At 37.7% G+C, this 14,928-nt stretch overlaps 1 protein-coding gene across 3 annotated transcripts in view; it reads left to right on the forward strand.

Moving 5' to 3' along the window:
- The window catches only part of LOC109416625 (putative fatty acyl-CoA reductase CG5065), a 30,721-nt gene that overhangs the window by 11,271 nt on the left and 4,522 nt on the right, over positions 1-14,928 (forward strand). The window contains exons 1-7 of one of the 3 annotated variants that reach the window (XM_062858667.1): positions 2,050-2,234; positions 9,660-9,873; positions 9,948-10,064; positions 10,134-10,238; positions 10,296-10,439; positions 10,509-10,643; positions 10,715-10,835. In XM_062858667.1, the coding sequence (XP_062714651.1) occupies positions 9,742-9,873; positions 9,948-10,064; positions 10,134-10,238; positions 10,296-10,439; positions 10,509-10,643; positions 10,715-10,835 (754 nt within the window). In that variant the 5' untranslated portion in view covers positions 2,050-2,234; positions 9,660-9,741. Of the gene's footprint in view, positions 1-2,049; positions 2,235-9,659; positions 9,874-9,947; positions 10,065-10,133; positions 10,239-10,295; positions 10,440-10,508; positions 10,644-10,714; positions 10,836-14,928 lie in introns of those variants that run through there. The other 2 variants (XM_062858665.1, XM_062858668.1) reach the window with 2 other exon arrangements.

Raw genomic sequence — 14,928 nt, forward strand, 5'->3', positions numbered from 1 at the left:
TAAATAATAAATGAATTTGATGGACAATTACCCAAACAATTAGACAAAACCGTCAAACTCATCGGATTTGTTAAGAAATTTTCTCGACGACTCTAATTTCACTTTCAAATTTTTAAATTTCTTGAATAATTTATTTGTATCCCCCCTCAAAATGTCGAATTCCGACAAAAATTTTCCGAGGAGGGGCTGACATTAGAGAAAATCGAAATTTGTGTCAGCCTTATTAATTGTCGATCTGTATAAATCTATGGCAATATGTGGTGCGGTATGGTCTTGGACATAGTGCATTCACAGCATCTGTTCAGGTAATCTACTCATGCTCAGTCGAAGATCCGTTAAGCATTTTTTTTAATGTATGCTTTTGTCATGGAATCTTGATATTACGTTCAATAAATAGTGCATAAGGATGTTTAGGGATACTTGAAATGTGTCGATTTCTGAATGCTGTTTGGTTATCAAGGTGACTGTGGGAACAATATTCAGTAAACACGACAGCACTGAAATGTCAAATGCATTGATCCAAGCGTCTCTTACAATCGAACTGCTGCGGAAGATAAAAAAATATAATAATAATGGTGAAAAATATCTTGTTACAGACTAATAATAACAAATAAATGCCTCATTTTTACGTTGATTACGTCTCTTCTTGGTACTCAATGTTAAACTAAATAATTATATTCTGTTTCATATTATGTAATTCGTTTAAAATTTTGGTTCTTCAATAACTTGGTTGTTTAAACAGTTTAGCCATGATTTATCTCATAATCCGAACAAAGTTCCGAGTCAAACTATGACGGGCAGAAGGCGTTTATTTTACAAGTGAAAAGCACATTGTTCAGGAGCATATGCTTATCGATACATCAGCTTAATAAGATGTAGACATATGTTTTGTTAAATTCTTTTATTAAGGAGTCAATGCTTGTCGAATAAATTTCTTGTTAAACTTTTGAAAAGTGTTTTAATTTATCATTGTTGATACCGATGAGGAAAGTCCAACATTAACTATTTTCTCAACGAAAAATCATTTAAACAGTAATGTGTAGAGCATAATTTTAGTTCAGCTATTATTACCATTATTAAGCAACAATTCAGCAAGCTTGCTTGTTTGTGACTTGCAATTGTTAGTTGGGTTATGCCCTAGGCCAGTTCACCTCGGGACCCCTTCTGAAGGAAGAACTCACATTTTACGAGTCTGTCGGGAGTGGGATACGATCCCAGGTTCTCGGCGTGATAGTCACGTGCTTTAACCATCATACCAGATCCGATCCACCATTCTGAAAATTGCTGTGATGTGATGCAATTTTTAAACATATTGGGAAATAAATCGTAAAGTTCCCAATTTCTATGATTTGATCGAATAAATGGAAAGCTGGAATTAATAACTATGCAGAAAAACACGTTTTCCATACAAATTTTCATACAGATTTGAGTGCACGAATAACGTGCGCAGAGGGTACACTGAAAATGATGATAGGCCTATCGAGATGAAGAAAAAACGTTGTAAACTAGTGTAAACCAGCATCCCAAGGTGAATCGCAATCCGCTATTTGGAAACCGTTGCCCCCGTAGCAAAATGTCGCCGTTCAAACATTAATTGGCTGTGGCGTAATCGCATACCAAACAACTATCCACGCCGCGTGTATGCGATAGTAAAAGTGTTCGAGCGGAGAGACAAATCGCATTGCCAAGTTTATGCTCTTCCAGCGAGCCTCAGCGGGGCCCCCGACCGGACTGGACTGGCTGTCGCAAAATCTAAATTATGGTAATTAACAGTTTCCTGCCAATGTTGCACGACGCGAAGTACATTCGTTCTTAGTTTGGTCTGGCACAGCGCTAGAAGGAACGCATGGTCATTCGAGTACCTAGGCCAAGATTGTATATCAGCAGCAGTCCATACGCAGAGAGACAACTGGTTCGACTGGTACGGCGCTTTAGACGTGACATAGACATACATATGCGCACATGTTGCAGAGATCAGAGATGTACTTTTAAATCATTGCTCATTTGAGCGTTAGTACTTTTTAGAGCTCGTATGCATACGGTTGAGGTAAAGAATCCTAAAGCAACAACATAGCACAATGCTAAAAATCGTCCAGGGATTATTCCTGTCGCTTCTAAATGGGATAGCTTCCCATTGAATCGTCTGTCTGGATTGATTGTTCCTGTTCCGTGGGCGCTCAATTTATTTCCAAGTGTGATTGAAAAAGTGATACGCGTGGAAAAGATTCTTCAAGATAAGTGTTTTATTTGTGCTGGTTGATTTGTATATATTTTATAAATTACAGTACGTTAATTTTTCAGCGATTGTTTTCTGTGCATAATACTAGATGGGTGATAACGATCTTTAATTCATATCAAAAGACTTTTAGATGCTTTTACCAATTACCGAGAAACTTGTTTAAGTTTAAATTTACCTGTTTTTTTTTTTCGCATCGCGTAAAACATTAATTAAGTATGGAAGGTGGTTTATACAAAAAAAAACCGGCAGAATTCGCTGATTGCTCAAGAAAAATGGATCAATGCTATATTTCGAGAGAGCTTATGTATGTAAACATTGAAATACTACTGCGAATATCTATCCTTTACTGTTTCTTGGTATTGTATCTACCAGGACAGAGTCTGTTACTCAGCTTAGTGTTTTTACATCCACAGTTATTTAGATTAGATTTTGAGACACCAAAGTAAACGGTCTCTCTCTCAGTATTGTCCCACATTTTTGATCTACCTTTTTCTGTTAGTATCGAATACAATCGGGATCTTGATTTTGGCGCGCAAAATGCATACGCTTTTGTCACATCTAGCCTAAGGGAACGTAGTCTAGTCTACACATACATAGCTTGAAAAAAATCTTTTAAATTATAGAATCGACTACATCTATATTTTTTCTTGTAATTATCAAATTATTCAAATACATCCGAAATACATAACAGACAGGGTGGAAAATGTGACAAAAATGACATTTCCTAATTTGCTAATTTCACTGTATCTAGTAGGAAAAGCATATCAACAAATTCATGATATTCCATAACTAATAATCATTAGAGGGTTGTGGAGCAAGACGGTAATCCTTAGCTTAGGCGTCGAAGGAGCAGTTACTTTTATCCCATCCATTTCATGTATTTTCTACCACCTTAAAACAGAATAAAAAAAACATTTTTAATGCTTTAAACAAAATTTATCAGTATTATTTTGGAGATTTTCGGTTATTCTTTATTTTTAACCATGCTTGTTTCTCCCGAAACGATTTATCCTGCAGATAACTGTTCTGTTTTTGCAAGCTCACAGGATTTTAGGTATTATTTTCCTGCCATGGATTAAATATTTAAATTTAAAATATTCAAGTAATTTACTCGTCACTCAATAACAAATTACTTCAAAGTTATTCTCGTCACAACTACTTTTCCTTGCTACGGTATGATTTGTATTTTGCTTAATCTCTTAACTTTTAACTTCGTTAAAATGCTATCTTTTGGTTTAACAACAGCCATCACCGTTATTTTTTTTTGGGAAACCGATGATACTTTGAAAATATATAATTTGAAAAACAGATAGCTTCAATATTATAAGATTAGTTGTGGCTTACACTTCATTGACCGCCCAAAGATGCAACTCCCTCGACTACTCCAGTATCGCCAGACCAGCTACACTCACACAAAGAACCAATGAGATATCTGCCGGTGGCTAGCAGGCATATTCAGTGTGTGAGTGTTCATGATCTTCTATTTTTAGGCAAGAATGGCGTCAGGTTGCTGATCAATGTGAGAAGGGGCAGGAAGTGATGATTGCAATCGTTTGTACTCACAGCAGACCGAATATACCTCTGCGTCTGCACAAATTCATGCGGATGTCGTAAGTGTTGGTGAAATATGGTTGGCAGAAGGTTCACACATTGGTGTGTGGAAAGATTAGTTTAAATATTACTCTGAAGATGATACGGCAAAGTTCGCTTGATTGCATAACTCATAGGTGTTATCCAATATATAGACAGTACAGCTTTTCCAACCCGTTTCTTTTTTAGCGTTAGACACCCTCCCTCCCCCATGTAACGCTTTTTGTATGATGATTAACCTGGGCTTGTTAGGGGAATATCTGTAAATAAAAAGAAAATCGGGTTAAGTACGGTTCCTTTGAATTCCACTAAGAATTTGCATCCTTTGACAGATACGTATTTCGACCTCAACTGTAAGGTCGTCTTCAGTGTCTTGTAGTCGAGTCAAGTACAAGACACTGAAGACGACCTTACAGTTGAGGTCGAAATACGTATCTGTCAAAGGATGCAAATTCTTAGTGGAATTCAAAGGAACCGTACTTAACCCGATTTTGCTTTTTGTATGAAAATCCAAAACTTTTTGTATGGGTCGTAACGCTAAGCTCAAATTTCAAACAATGATAATATATTTTTTTTCGCTGTACTATTTGTCATCTAGATAACAGTGAAATAATCTTCAATATTGAACATTGTGAATTTGCTGCTTTTTAATAGTTGATGATTGTATCAAATTATGTGTAATGCACGGGACATTGCGTCCCACAATCTTCTATGAATTTGTGGCAGACGAAAATTCACACGGGAAATGGTGGAAACTGGAAATGTAAGATTTTTTTTTATGAAATTCCATGACATTTCCAATTCTTGATTACAACCATTCAAGACATTTCGTACCAACCGCTCAGTTTCATAATTAGACACGTACGTAGACTTTTTTTCGTCCATCTCAGACCCCTCGACCCCCCTCGTAGAGTTTTGTTCATACAAAATTTTCGAAATTTGTATGGAGCGTAAACTTTGGCAGGAACCCCCCTAGCCCCCCTCCCCCTCTAAGAGTTTACGTGTTGATGGACAGACCCTTAGGGGTTTTTATTTGTCTCTGGGAAATGTGACGCTTTTCGGTTCAATAATGATATGTCTAGACCTCCTGTAAAGTCTACGGTCTACGTGATTTTAAAGCAAGGATCGGTGTATTCGCCTCACTCCATTCATATTCACTCCTCTTTGCTGAAGCGAATCGAGAAAGATACAGCAAACGGATCGTCGTGATCAAACACGCAACCCCATCACCAGTGGGAAGCGATGAGCCATCTGCTTGACATGAATATTCGTTGCCATTCGTCGCAGTTTGGATCGCAAGCGAATGAATGAATGGCGAATGGTGAAGAATAATGGTGAGCGATCGAAGCGGCTGAAATGCTAGATTAGCAAAGAAAATAATTCGAAAACATCAATAATTCGTATGCACAATATCAATCGCATCACTCACGAATCGCATTCGCTTGCGATGCGAATGTGGACGAATGAATAATTCCCAAGTGTAGTGTTGCCACATTTTTATCTGTACCGGAGGCTCAAAAATCTTTTTTATCTGTACCAGACATTCCAAAAATCTGTACCCAAAATCTGTACCAAATTTGTACCACATTTGAATTAAAACCGCTTGAAATACATAAAAAGAGCATCACATTCAGGTTAAACTATGAAAAACACTTAATTTGAGTATACTGTTATCAATTTCTGAACTTAAAAAACAAAAATATCAGTATTAAAAAGGCTTTAAATTTTAATTTTAATGATTTTTTCTCAAATTCAAAAAATCTGTACCATTCTGTACCTTTTGCAAAAAATCTGTAATCTGAACCGTACAGAATCTGTACCAAAAAGTTGAAAAAAATCTGTACTTTTACAGAATAATCTGTACCTGTGGCAACACTGCAAGTGTGGCTTCCCACCGTTCGCCGGAGTTTGATGTCGTCGCTGACAAGCACACACACGAACTCAAGCGACAACCGTTCGCTGCTGACTGTCTTCGAATGGGGAAGAAGATGAAAAGTGGAAATCAGGAACCCTGTTTTAAAGGTCCCTAACGTTGAGCACATAGTGGCTGAGGTGCGATGCAAAGAGAAAAGAGATCGGATAAGCGGCGAAGCACACTCTGTGGAAACTATATGCAGAACGCATGAACCGTACATAGTAGATGAGTTGCGATGAGTGCGCAGATGCGATGGAGCTGCTTCGACGCATGTGATCGCAAGAGAACGCAAGAGAATGCTTGTTTGGTATGGATTTTATGATTGCGCTCGTTGTGTATGTAAAGCAATGCGGATTTAATGAGTTGGGAATGCTAGTAGGTAATATAAAATGCGTTAATATGTTGTTTTTAAACATAACTCAATGCTTTTTCACATGACATGCATTTTAATGGACCAGACGTAATAAAAATTAATCATACTGTCTATCGATCACCACGTAAAATAACATATTTCATTGCATATAAAATAGTATTCCATCAAATCGTTTAAGTTTTTTTACAGCATAATTTTGTTATTATATGTGTATAAGAAAACATTTTATTTTCTCTGTTCGGGATTTGAATCAAGTGATCAATGTTTGATATGGTCGTTTGTTCAGTGCATGTTATTCATGTGCAAGTTATAAAGTTTATGGGTTTATGGTATTCAACTTAATTGCTAAAAGGATTCTGATTGAAAGGTTCTGCTTTTTTTCTTTGTCAGGCAAAACTAGATCCCTTTACGAAAAGAGTGTGACGTCGATTTTGATTGATACTCTTTTAACTAATATAAGTATGATGAATATTGTGTACTTATTAGAGACATCTTTTCTCGTTGATATCGCCAAAAATTTTATATTAAAAAAAACCTATACCCAATAATACATACTTGCCGAATTTTTGTTTCTTTTTGCCGAGGTCAGCACAATCAAGTAATGTTTTAATGCCGAAAATCAGTATAACAGTCTCATATTCATTCAAATTGAAATCAACACTCAGATAGACCAGTTCGGAAAGTAAAAATATGTGTATACATAAAGACATCACGCGGATATAATTACATGTTATATGTACATTCTTTTCTCAAATAATTAATTCAATAATCTCAATCTTGTACAGTTACACCAGATTTTTTTGAACTGGTCAGTTTTTGCAATTGCAACAGGATCAAAACTAACTAAATTATAGCAAAAAAAAAAACGGCCCGCGCAAAACAAAAAACGGGTGGATTTTATCTTTCCGCTCTTATAGATGAAACGATCATTTCACTACCCACATCCAAAGAAGCGCTTCAACATACAAGCGACTTCATCGATCAAATCACGCGAGTCGTTGATGCGCACGAAATAGGCGAAAAAGGATGTGAAAACAACATGCGCACCCTCATTGAAAACCTCATGCACTATGGCCTATCAAACATCCCTCTTCTCATCTCATAACTTATCGCATCCGATCGCATCTCACCTTACCCACTATGGTCACAGCCTAATGGTAATGGTAGCGAAGGTTCACTAGCACATCCTTCTTTCTTGCGAACGATAATGGCTGGTGTGGATATAACAGATTGGTTGGGATGTTCACATTTCGTAAGGGAAAATCGAAAGAGTTTCATTCCCCTCTTCACCCCTTGGCCCATCGTTTAGTGGCACCAACCTATCGCAATCCCTGGGGGCCGCGGCAGACTGGGGTCGCGAGAGCCAAGTTCGGATAACGATGCACTAGTTGACTAGTCCATTCTGCTGTGCCTACCTTATTTTGTCACATTCTTCGGACATTTTGCGGTGGAAAGGAACCGAAAAATCCATAATGAAACGTCGGTACGACAACATAAAGGAGCTTGAACGCTTTTGTGTGGCAGTCATTGCTCCGTGGTGCATAAACGCTTGATCAAAAATCCTTCGATAATAGACTTGGACGTCCACATGTTTTTCCTATTATGGAATGCACTTGCGTAGCAAGAACATTTGTGTAGCAAGACAATATTTGGTAAGCCTTATAGTACATGTACGACTCGTGTTGCATAAATAAATATATTAATATACTGATCGTTCAAGGACACCACAAGGTTCTCTAGTTTTTTGTTTTAGGCTTGTGATTTCGGTTGATCCCACTGCAAAATAGGACTGTAAAAAAGGCGTATTTAAAGAAAATACGTTTTAATGAAATTTGTATAACTTTGGTATTAAGTATTATTTTTTATGTTCTCTAGCTGATTTTACACATTTAATGTTGTACCACGTAAGACGTAAATCGAGAAATATAAAAAATATGGTTACAAACTTTTACAAAAATTAAAACTTCAAGCAAAGCTGCTGATGTATCGCGACGTTGATGCACGCTTTCACGGACAAAATGACACGCGACAGTTTATTGTCGTAAGTCTTTGAAGGATGTGCCAGACGTGTCGCTGATGCATGCCATGCGTCCCCTTCGTTGCTTGTTCGTGGCATTCGTGGTGTGACAATATTCTACCCATATGTTGTGTCGCTGTCGCATGTTGATATAGCGAGCTTCAGGGACGGAATTTCATAAACATTGTAAGTCCTGAAGTACACAGGGTCAAATATTTAACAAGGAAAGAACTCATGAAAAACATCAGCTTTAATGAAAATTAGATCCAGTCAAACAAGAGGTATGAGCAATGTTTTCTTTTTGGACAAATATCACAGCGAAACTTACGTGTCACCAACGGACTCAATTTATAGGGCAAAATATGCGATTTTGGGCTTTTTAATTAAACCATTATCAGTTTTTTTGCATTCCTTTATTACTCCATTTTCTACTTTGTAGAAAAAATATAACAGATTATTGTAGGAAAATTATTGAGAATAAATCGATCATTTATGGATCACATGACCGAAAAAAGGTGACTTCCAACTAACAAATACTCCCATGGTGGAGTAGTAGTAGCAGCAATCATCACACTCCTACATTTCTTTTCCTCGCTAGTTAGTTGACTGTAAAAACCTAACCGGCGTCGTAATTGTCAAGAAATGTATGGCCGTCCCTTTTTTTTGCAATAAAATGAAATGTTAAATGTTCGTTTTTGGAAAATGATCGTTTTAGCTAAAAAAAAAGACCGTGTCACAATTTGAACTCCAAGGCTAAGTGGTCCCTCAAGAAGCCCAGAGCTACGAAAAATTGTATAGGGCTAAAAACCCATGATTTTTTTTTCGACGAAAAAATACGCTATTGTACTAAAACCGAGGAGACTAAAACAAGTAAAGATATCGCAATTCTAAGCGCATTTTTGTCAGGCTAAAACCAGTTTTGTAGAATAGCGTATATTTTCGTCGAAAAAAAATTCATGTTTTTAGCCCCACGATGACACGATCATTTTTAGCGAAAACGATCATTTTCTAATGACGAACTTTTAACATTTCCAATTTTTGCAAAATAAAGGACGGCCTAATGAGCTGCTGAAATCGCACAACTGGAATATTCCAACCCTCAATAATTTGGGTCTAAGTGCAATTTAAACCAGTTCAGATCAAGCACGGAGTAGCAATCATTGACATATACAGATAAGCTAATTTCTTGCATACACGATTGTGATTCTTATTGGATGGATTTCCTTCAGACATCACATAATTGATTTTCAGGTATAACTAACGTGTCTCGTCGATGGATAACAGTATAGCAGAAGACGTACGATAGTTAGACATGCGTTTACTATTAGACACTTTTTCTACCTCAGCTATCTTATAACATGATTGCCTCCAGACATACTTGAAACAATTATCCATATCTAGAAAGGGTCCCTACCACGTCTCTTTACCTATCTTTCCAAGGGTTGCTTGTGTTTTTAAAACATGCTTTCCACACTCGTCAACTAGGAAGCGCCGTTAACCTCGCATATCGTTTCTCCTTTCTCACCAGACAGGAAGCAATTCATCTCAGTCATCAAATAGTGTCCCTTCGTTTGATGATATTGGCGAAAATAGTGTAGTGATTAATCATGGCTTCCAAAATGAGCGCTGAAGGTAGAGCCAACGAAAATTCAGCGAAGGACAAAAAGTATATATCCGTTGCCGAGTTTTACCATGGTAGGAGCATCTTCATTACCGGAGGCACTGGTTTCATGGGAAAGGTAGGACTCGTTCCCTTGCACATAATTCACGCCGAACGTAACTATTCTAAAAAGTTATTTTTATGTAACTACAGGTTCTCATTGAAAAGCTGTTGCGTTCTTGTCCTGGAATAAAGAATATTTTTATTCTGATTCGTCCGAAACGAGGACAGGACATTTCGGCCAGGTTGACAGAAATTTTGAACAGTCCGGTAAGTTTAACTATATTTGAAATATCACCAGTGAAGGAATAATTAATACTTTCATTTGTGCTTTAACAGCTATTCGACAGAATACGGAACGAAAATCCAGGCAACCTAAAAAAAGTCATTCCAATTAATGGCGATATTACGTTAAACGAACTAGGAATTTCGGAAATTGACCAGGTAATTTAATATTTCAAAATGTGAATATTTAGAATCTACAAGTTGTTTCTTTTCTAGATCACGATATGCCAAGAGGTATCCATAGTGTTCCATTCTGCAGCTACAGTCAAGTTTGATGAAAAAATCAAACAATCTGTCACGATCAACATGTTAGGCACAAAACAGTTGATGGAACTGTGTCACCGAATGCTCTGCTTGGATGTAAGTTCACACTTCTTTTGTCTTCCACGACAATCATCCTCATCCACTACATAATTCTATCTTTTTCAGGCTCTAGTGCATGTCTCCACGGCGTACTGCAATTGCGACAAGAAAGAGGTAACCGAGATTATTTACCCGCCACCGTACAACCCGGACGATATTATTCAATTGGTTCGGTGGTTCCCCGAAGATATGTTGGAAAAGGTATGTACATCTAACTGTGTTAAACCTTATTGATTGGACATTTTCCAACGGGATCATTCTACATTTTTCAGTTAACCCCGTCGCTGATTGGCAACAGACCAAACAGCTACACATTTACCAAGGCCATGGCGGAACATATGCTCCTGAAAGAAGCAAAGGGTTTACCTGTGTCGATTGTTAGGCCTTCCATCGGTAAGTGTCATAAATTTTTTTTGAACACCAGAAAACCATTGCCCATTCCATGTTTTAGAATCTTATAAATGTGCTTCATTTACGTTCATAAAAAATACTATAACCCAGGGAATAAGTTTTGAAAATTCTTATACTTTGCTCGTCTGTGGAAGAAGCCAAATTTGGATTATCTTTACTCAAATTTGCGTCAAATAAGGCGTCCGCTGGGTGCAAATAATAACTAACCACTGGGTGAAAATTTTTAATTTGCACGTCGAGTGGGAACATGCCAGTCGTTGCAATATAACATGAAATTTCTACTACCTACCAGGAAAAAAACTGAAAACTTTAAATTATCAGAGAATTAGAAAATCCATCAGAGAGAGGGACCGTTAAGGAAATTCCTATCACATCATTAGGGAGGACCTACTTGAAATATAAAAAATAGAGCTGCTATTTGCAACTCATCTACTTAATTCGAGAGCAGTTGCATCCTCGACTACTCCTGGCTACGACACAATTTCACAGAGCAAGCTATTTTAGTTATTTATGTAAACATTGTTCTTATCGTCCTTTTATGTTGATCACTAGACCGTTCTAGGAGTACCAGAGTTGCTCTCTGTCACTATCAATAGTAGGCGAACCGCCGATTTTGATAGGCTGACTGCGATCCATGTCAGCGTGTGCTCTGTTGAGCCACCGTCACTTTCCTTTTTCCATCACAACTGGACTGATTGCGATGGCGGGTAGATATCACTGATAGGCCATCTTTAAAATTCGTTTAAAAATCAAAATAAACACTTACCGTGATGGAATTTGAATATGTGGTACAGAGTAACAAGTTTTTTGCTGGTCACTATCGTTTTGATATTGTTCGGCCTACAGTGATAGTGATGGTGGTGCAATATCAGTAGTAAACTGACATGAGTGATATTTCGCAGCTCTGAGGAGTACTAGACCGTTTTGTTCACGAACAATTTTGCAGGTTTTACCGTTTTTTTTTTGTCTTTTTTCGGCTTTTTTGGGATATTTTCGACTTGGGAAAACTTTGAAGAACTTTGTTTTTGACGCATTCACCATTAGTCCGACTTTGTCGCTTTGCGTTTCAGGCAGGTGTACAGTTCTACCGCTCCAAATATTATAGATCGTACCCGGCTGTTGAGCCTGGCTCATCGCATTACACCTTCCAACCTCCTATGTTGAAGAGTAGGCATGACTCAGGATGGGCAATGTCACGCAATTTCATTTAAAATTGTCATGACATTTTTTTTCTTAATTTCGACCACTTCCGGTGTAAATTTCCATCCGTTCACATCACTACATAAAGAAGTGATTAGTTATGGAAAATTACCAACATAAAAATCATAAAAATACAACCAAATGAGTTGTTACAATATGTTAAAATGAATTGTCGTTACCATTAATTCAAATGTTTCAAACGATAGAGCAACTACAGAACCTATGGTTTTCCACCATAGCACTTATTGTAAAAGCCACTTTTACAATAGAAAATAGGGGTTGTTATGTACAAGGATCGGTATATTCGCTTCACTTCATTCATATTCACTCCTCTTTGCTGAAGCGAATCGAAAAAGATGCAGCAAACGGATAGTCATGATCAAACATGCAACCCCATCACCAGTGAGAAGCGATGGGCAAATTGTTCGACATGGATATTCGTTGCCATTCGTCGCAGTTTGGATCGCACGCGAATGAGTGAATGGCGAATGGTGAAGAATGCTGGTGAGCGATCGAAGCGGCTAGTATCATAACTAGAAGAGAATTTTTGTATGTAATGCATACATTTCAAGTGTATAGTTGTTGAAATGCTAGATTAGCAAAGAAAACAATAAACATTCTTTGGGAACATCAAAAATTCGTATGCACAATATCACTCACGAATCGCATCACCGCTCGATCGCTTGCGATGCGAATGTGGACGAATGAGTACTTTCCAAGTGTGGCTTCCCACCGTTCGCCGGAGTTTGCGGTCGTCGCTGACAAGCAAGCACACAAACTAAAGCGACAACCGTTCGCTGCTGACTGTCTTCGCATGTGGAAGAAGATAAAAAGTGGAAATCAGGAACCCTGGTTATGTATCTTAACCATAAAAAAATCCGTGTACAAAACAGTTTGTTGTTCAGTAATAAAATTTATCATTATTCTATGGTAGTTTATGGTGATTTTATTGGAAATTTTTATCTGGCTAATGATGTCATCGTTAAACATTTCTTACTATAGAGACAGATAAATTAGCAAATAATAAAAAAAAAAAAACATTTTTATGGCATTTCCCATGCCTGGGCATTAGGCCTGTCCAGCCTTTCAAAAATGTTCTCTGATTCTCAAGTCCACCCCCATATTTTGATTGGCATCCTGAAAGAACAGGGTGGCCACCGAACCGGGAAAAACGGGAAAACCGGGAAAAAGACGGGAATTCGGAACGACCGGGAAAAAAGCGGGAAAAAGCCGGGAATTTGGAATGATTACCGGGAAAATTGTTGTTAAGAGTAACTTGATGTGCATATTTGAATGTTTACACCTCATCGAAAATCTGCAAAATCAAAGCCAAACCAAAATTCTCCTGGGATACTTCTACGAAATCCCAAGGAATTCGCCTGTGCAATCACTTGGAATTTCTTTAAAACAGAACTTGGGATTCTTCAAGAAGTTTCTTCTAGAATTCCTCTAGGTTTTTGTACCGCTTGATTATCTCTTGGAATTCGATGAGATTTTTTCGAGGAAAGAGTTTCTTACATCTGAGACTTTTTCAAAAGTTTCTTTTTGGATTAACCCGTGTTCTTTCTTAAATTTATTCCAGTTTTTTTCAGGGAATCTTTCCGAAACTTCATCAGGAATCTTAACAGATAAGGAAATCATAACCACTAAACTGGGTTTTAATCAAGACAACCTATTGCAATTTATTCAAGAGTTCCTTTTAAGATTCATCAAGATTTTTCTTCCGCAATTGTAACAGGAGTTGCTCCAATCTTCAAAATTTCCTACGGGAATTCTTCCCAGATTATTTTTTTGAAATCCTCCAGAAAATTTTTCCTTTTCTTCCTGGAGCTTCCTCTGGGGCTTCCCTAGAACTTTCTTCTGGAATTCCTCCGAAAGCTTTTTTAGAAATCAATCGAGAGTTCTTTCTGGGATTCTTTACAGAGTTTCTTCTGGCATTTCTCCAGGATATCATTCTGTTACTCATCCATCTCCACGAGTTCTTTGCACGATTTCAAGAGATTTTGCTGAATTTTATCTTTATTTTATATTTGCTTTTAGAATTTCTCCAGTGTTTCTTACTGCGTTTCCTTCAAGAGTTCTTCTTGGGCACCCTCCAGGAGTTTGTTCAAAGAAACCTCCAGGGGTTGCTTATGAAAGTTGCTTTTGGAGTTGCTCCAGGGGTTGCTTTTGGGCATCCTTCAGAAGCTCCCTCTGCAAATCACCCAGGAGTTCCTTCTGGATGATCTCCCAAAATTTCTTACAAAAACTTTACGATAGCTTTTTCTGGAAATACTCCAGAATCCTGAAAATCAAACTACTGCGGGAGTTTTGTAATCGAGAACTCTTCCAAGAGTTCCTTGGGAAACCTTCTAGACATGTGGAAGATTCTTTTGGGAATCCTTCAGGAGTTCCAGGAGAAATCCCTAGATCGAATTCATGAGCCCAAACCAAAAGTTCTATTCCCTAATTGCCAACAGACTGACTAAAATCCTAAATTCCCTAAAGGAACCTCTTCCAGAATAAATCCATTAACCCTCGAGCGATCGCGCTGTTGCGTTTTGTACAACACGTTGAAAAAATCTCGCTTTTTGTGTTCAGTATTAGCGTGGTGCTGGCGGTGGTGGCCAACCGCGCTAGTTATAGATGGTTTATGGCACAAATTTCCCAAATGGAGGAGAACGTGCCTCTAGAGCCGACCTACTGATACCTGATGGTTAAGGAATCTAGAGGAATCCACAAAAGATATACAAGGTGGAATCGCAAACAGAAGTTACTGGAGAAATCCAAGATAGTATTTTTGGAGTAATCGAGAGATGAAATCTCGGACAAAACTTTGTAAGAATCTCCAGATGTAATTTTTTGGGGGAATACTCAGTTGGACATCCTGGAGGAA

This window comes from Aedes albopictus, chromosome 3 (genome assembly GCF_035046485.1).
Source record: "Aedes albopictus strain Foshan chromosome 3, AalbF5, whole genome shotgun sequence".
Lineage (NCBI taxonomy): Eukaryota > Metazoa > Arthropoda > Insecta > Diptera > Culicidae > Aedes > Aedes albopictus.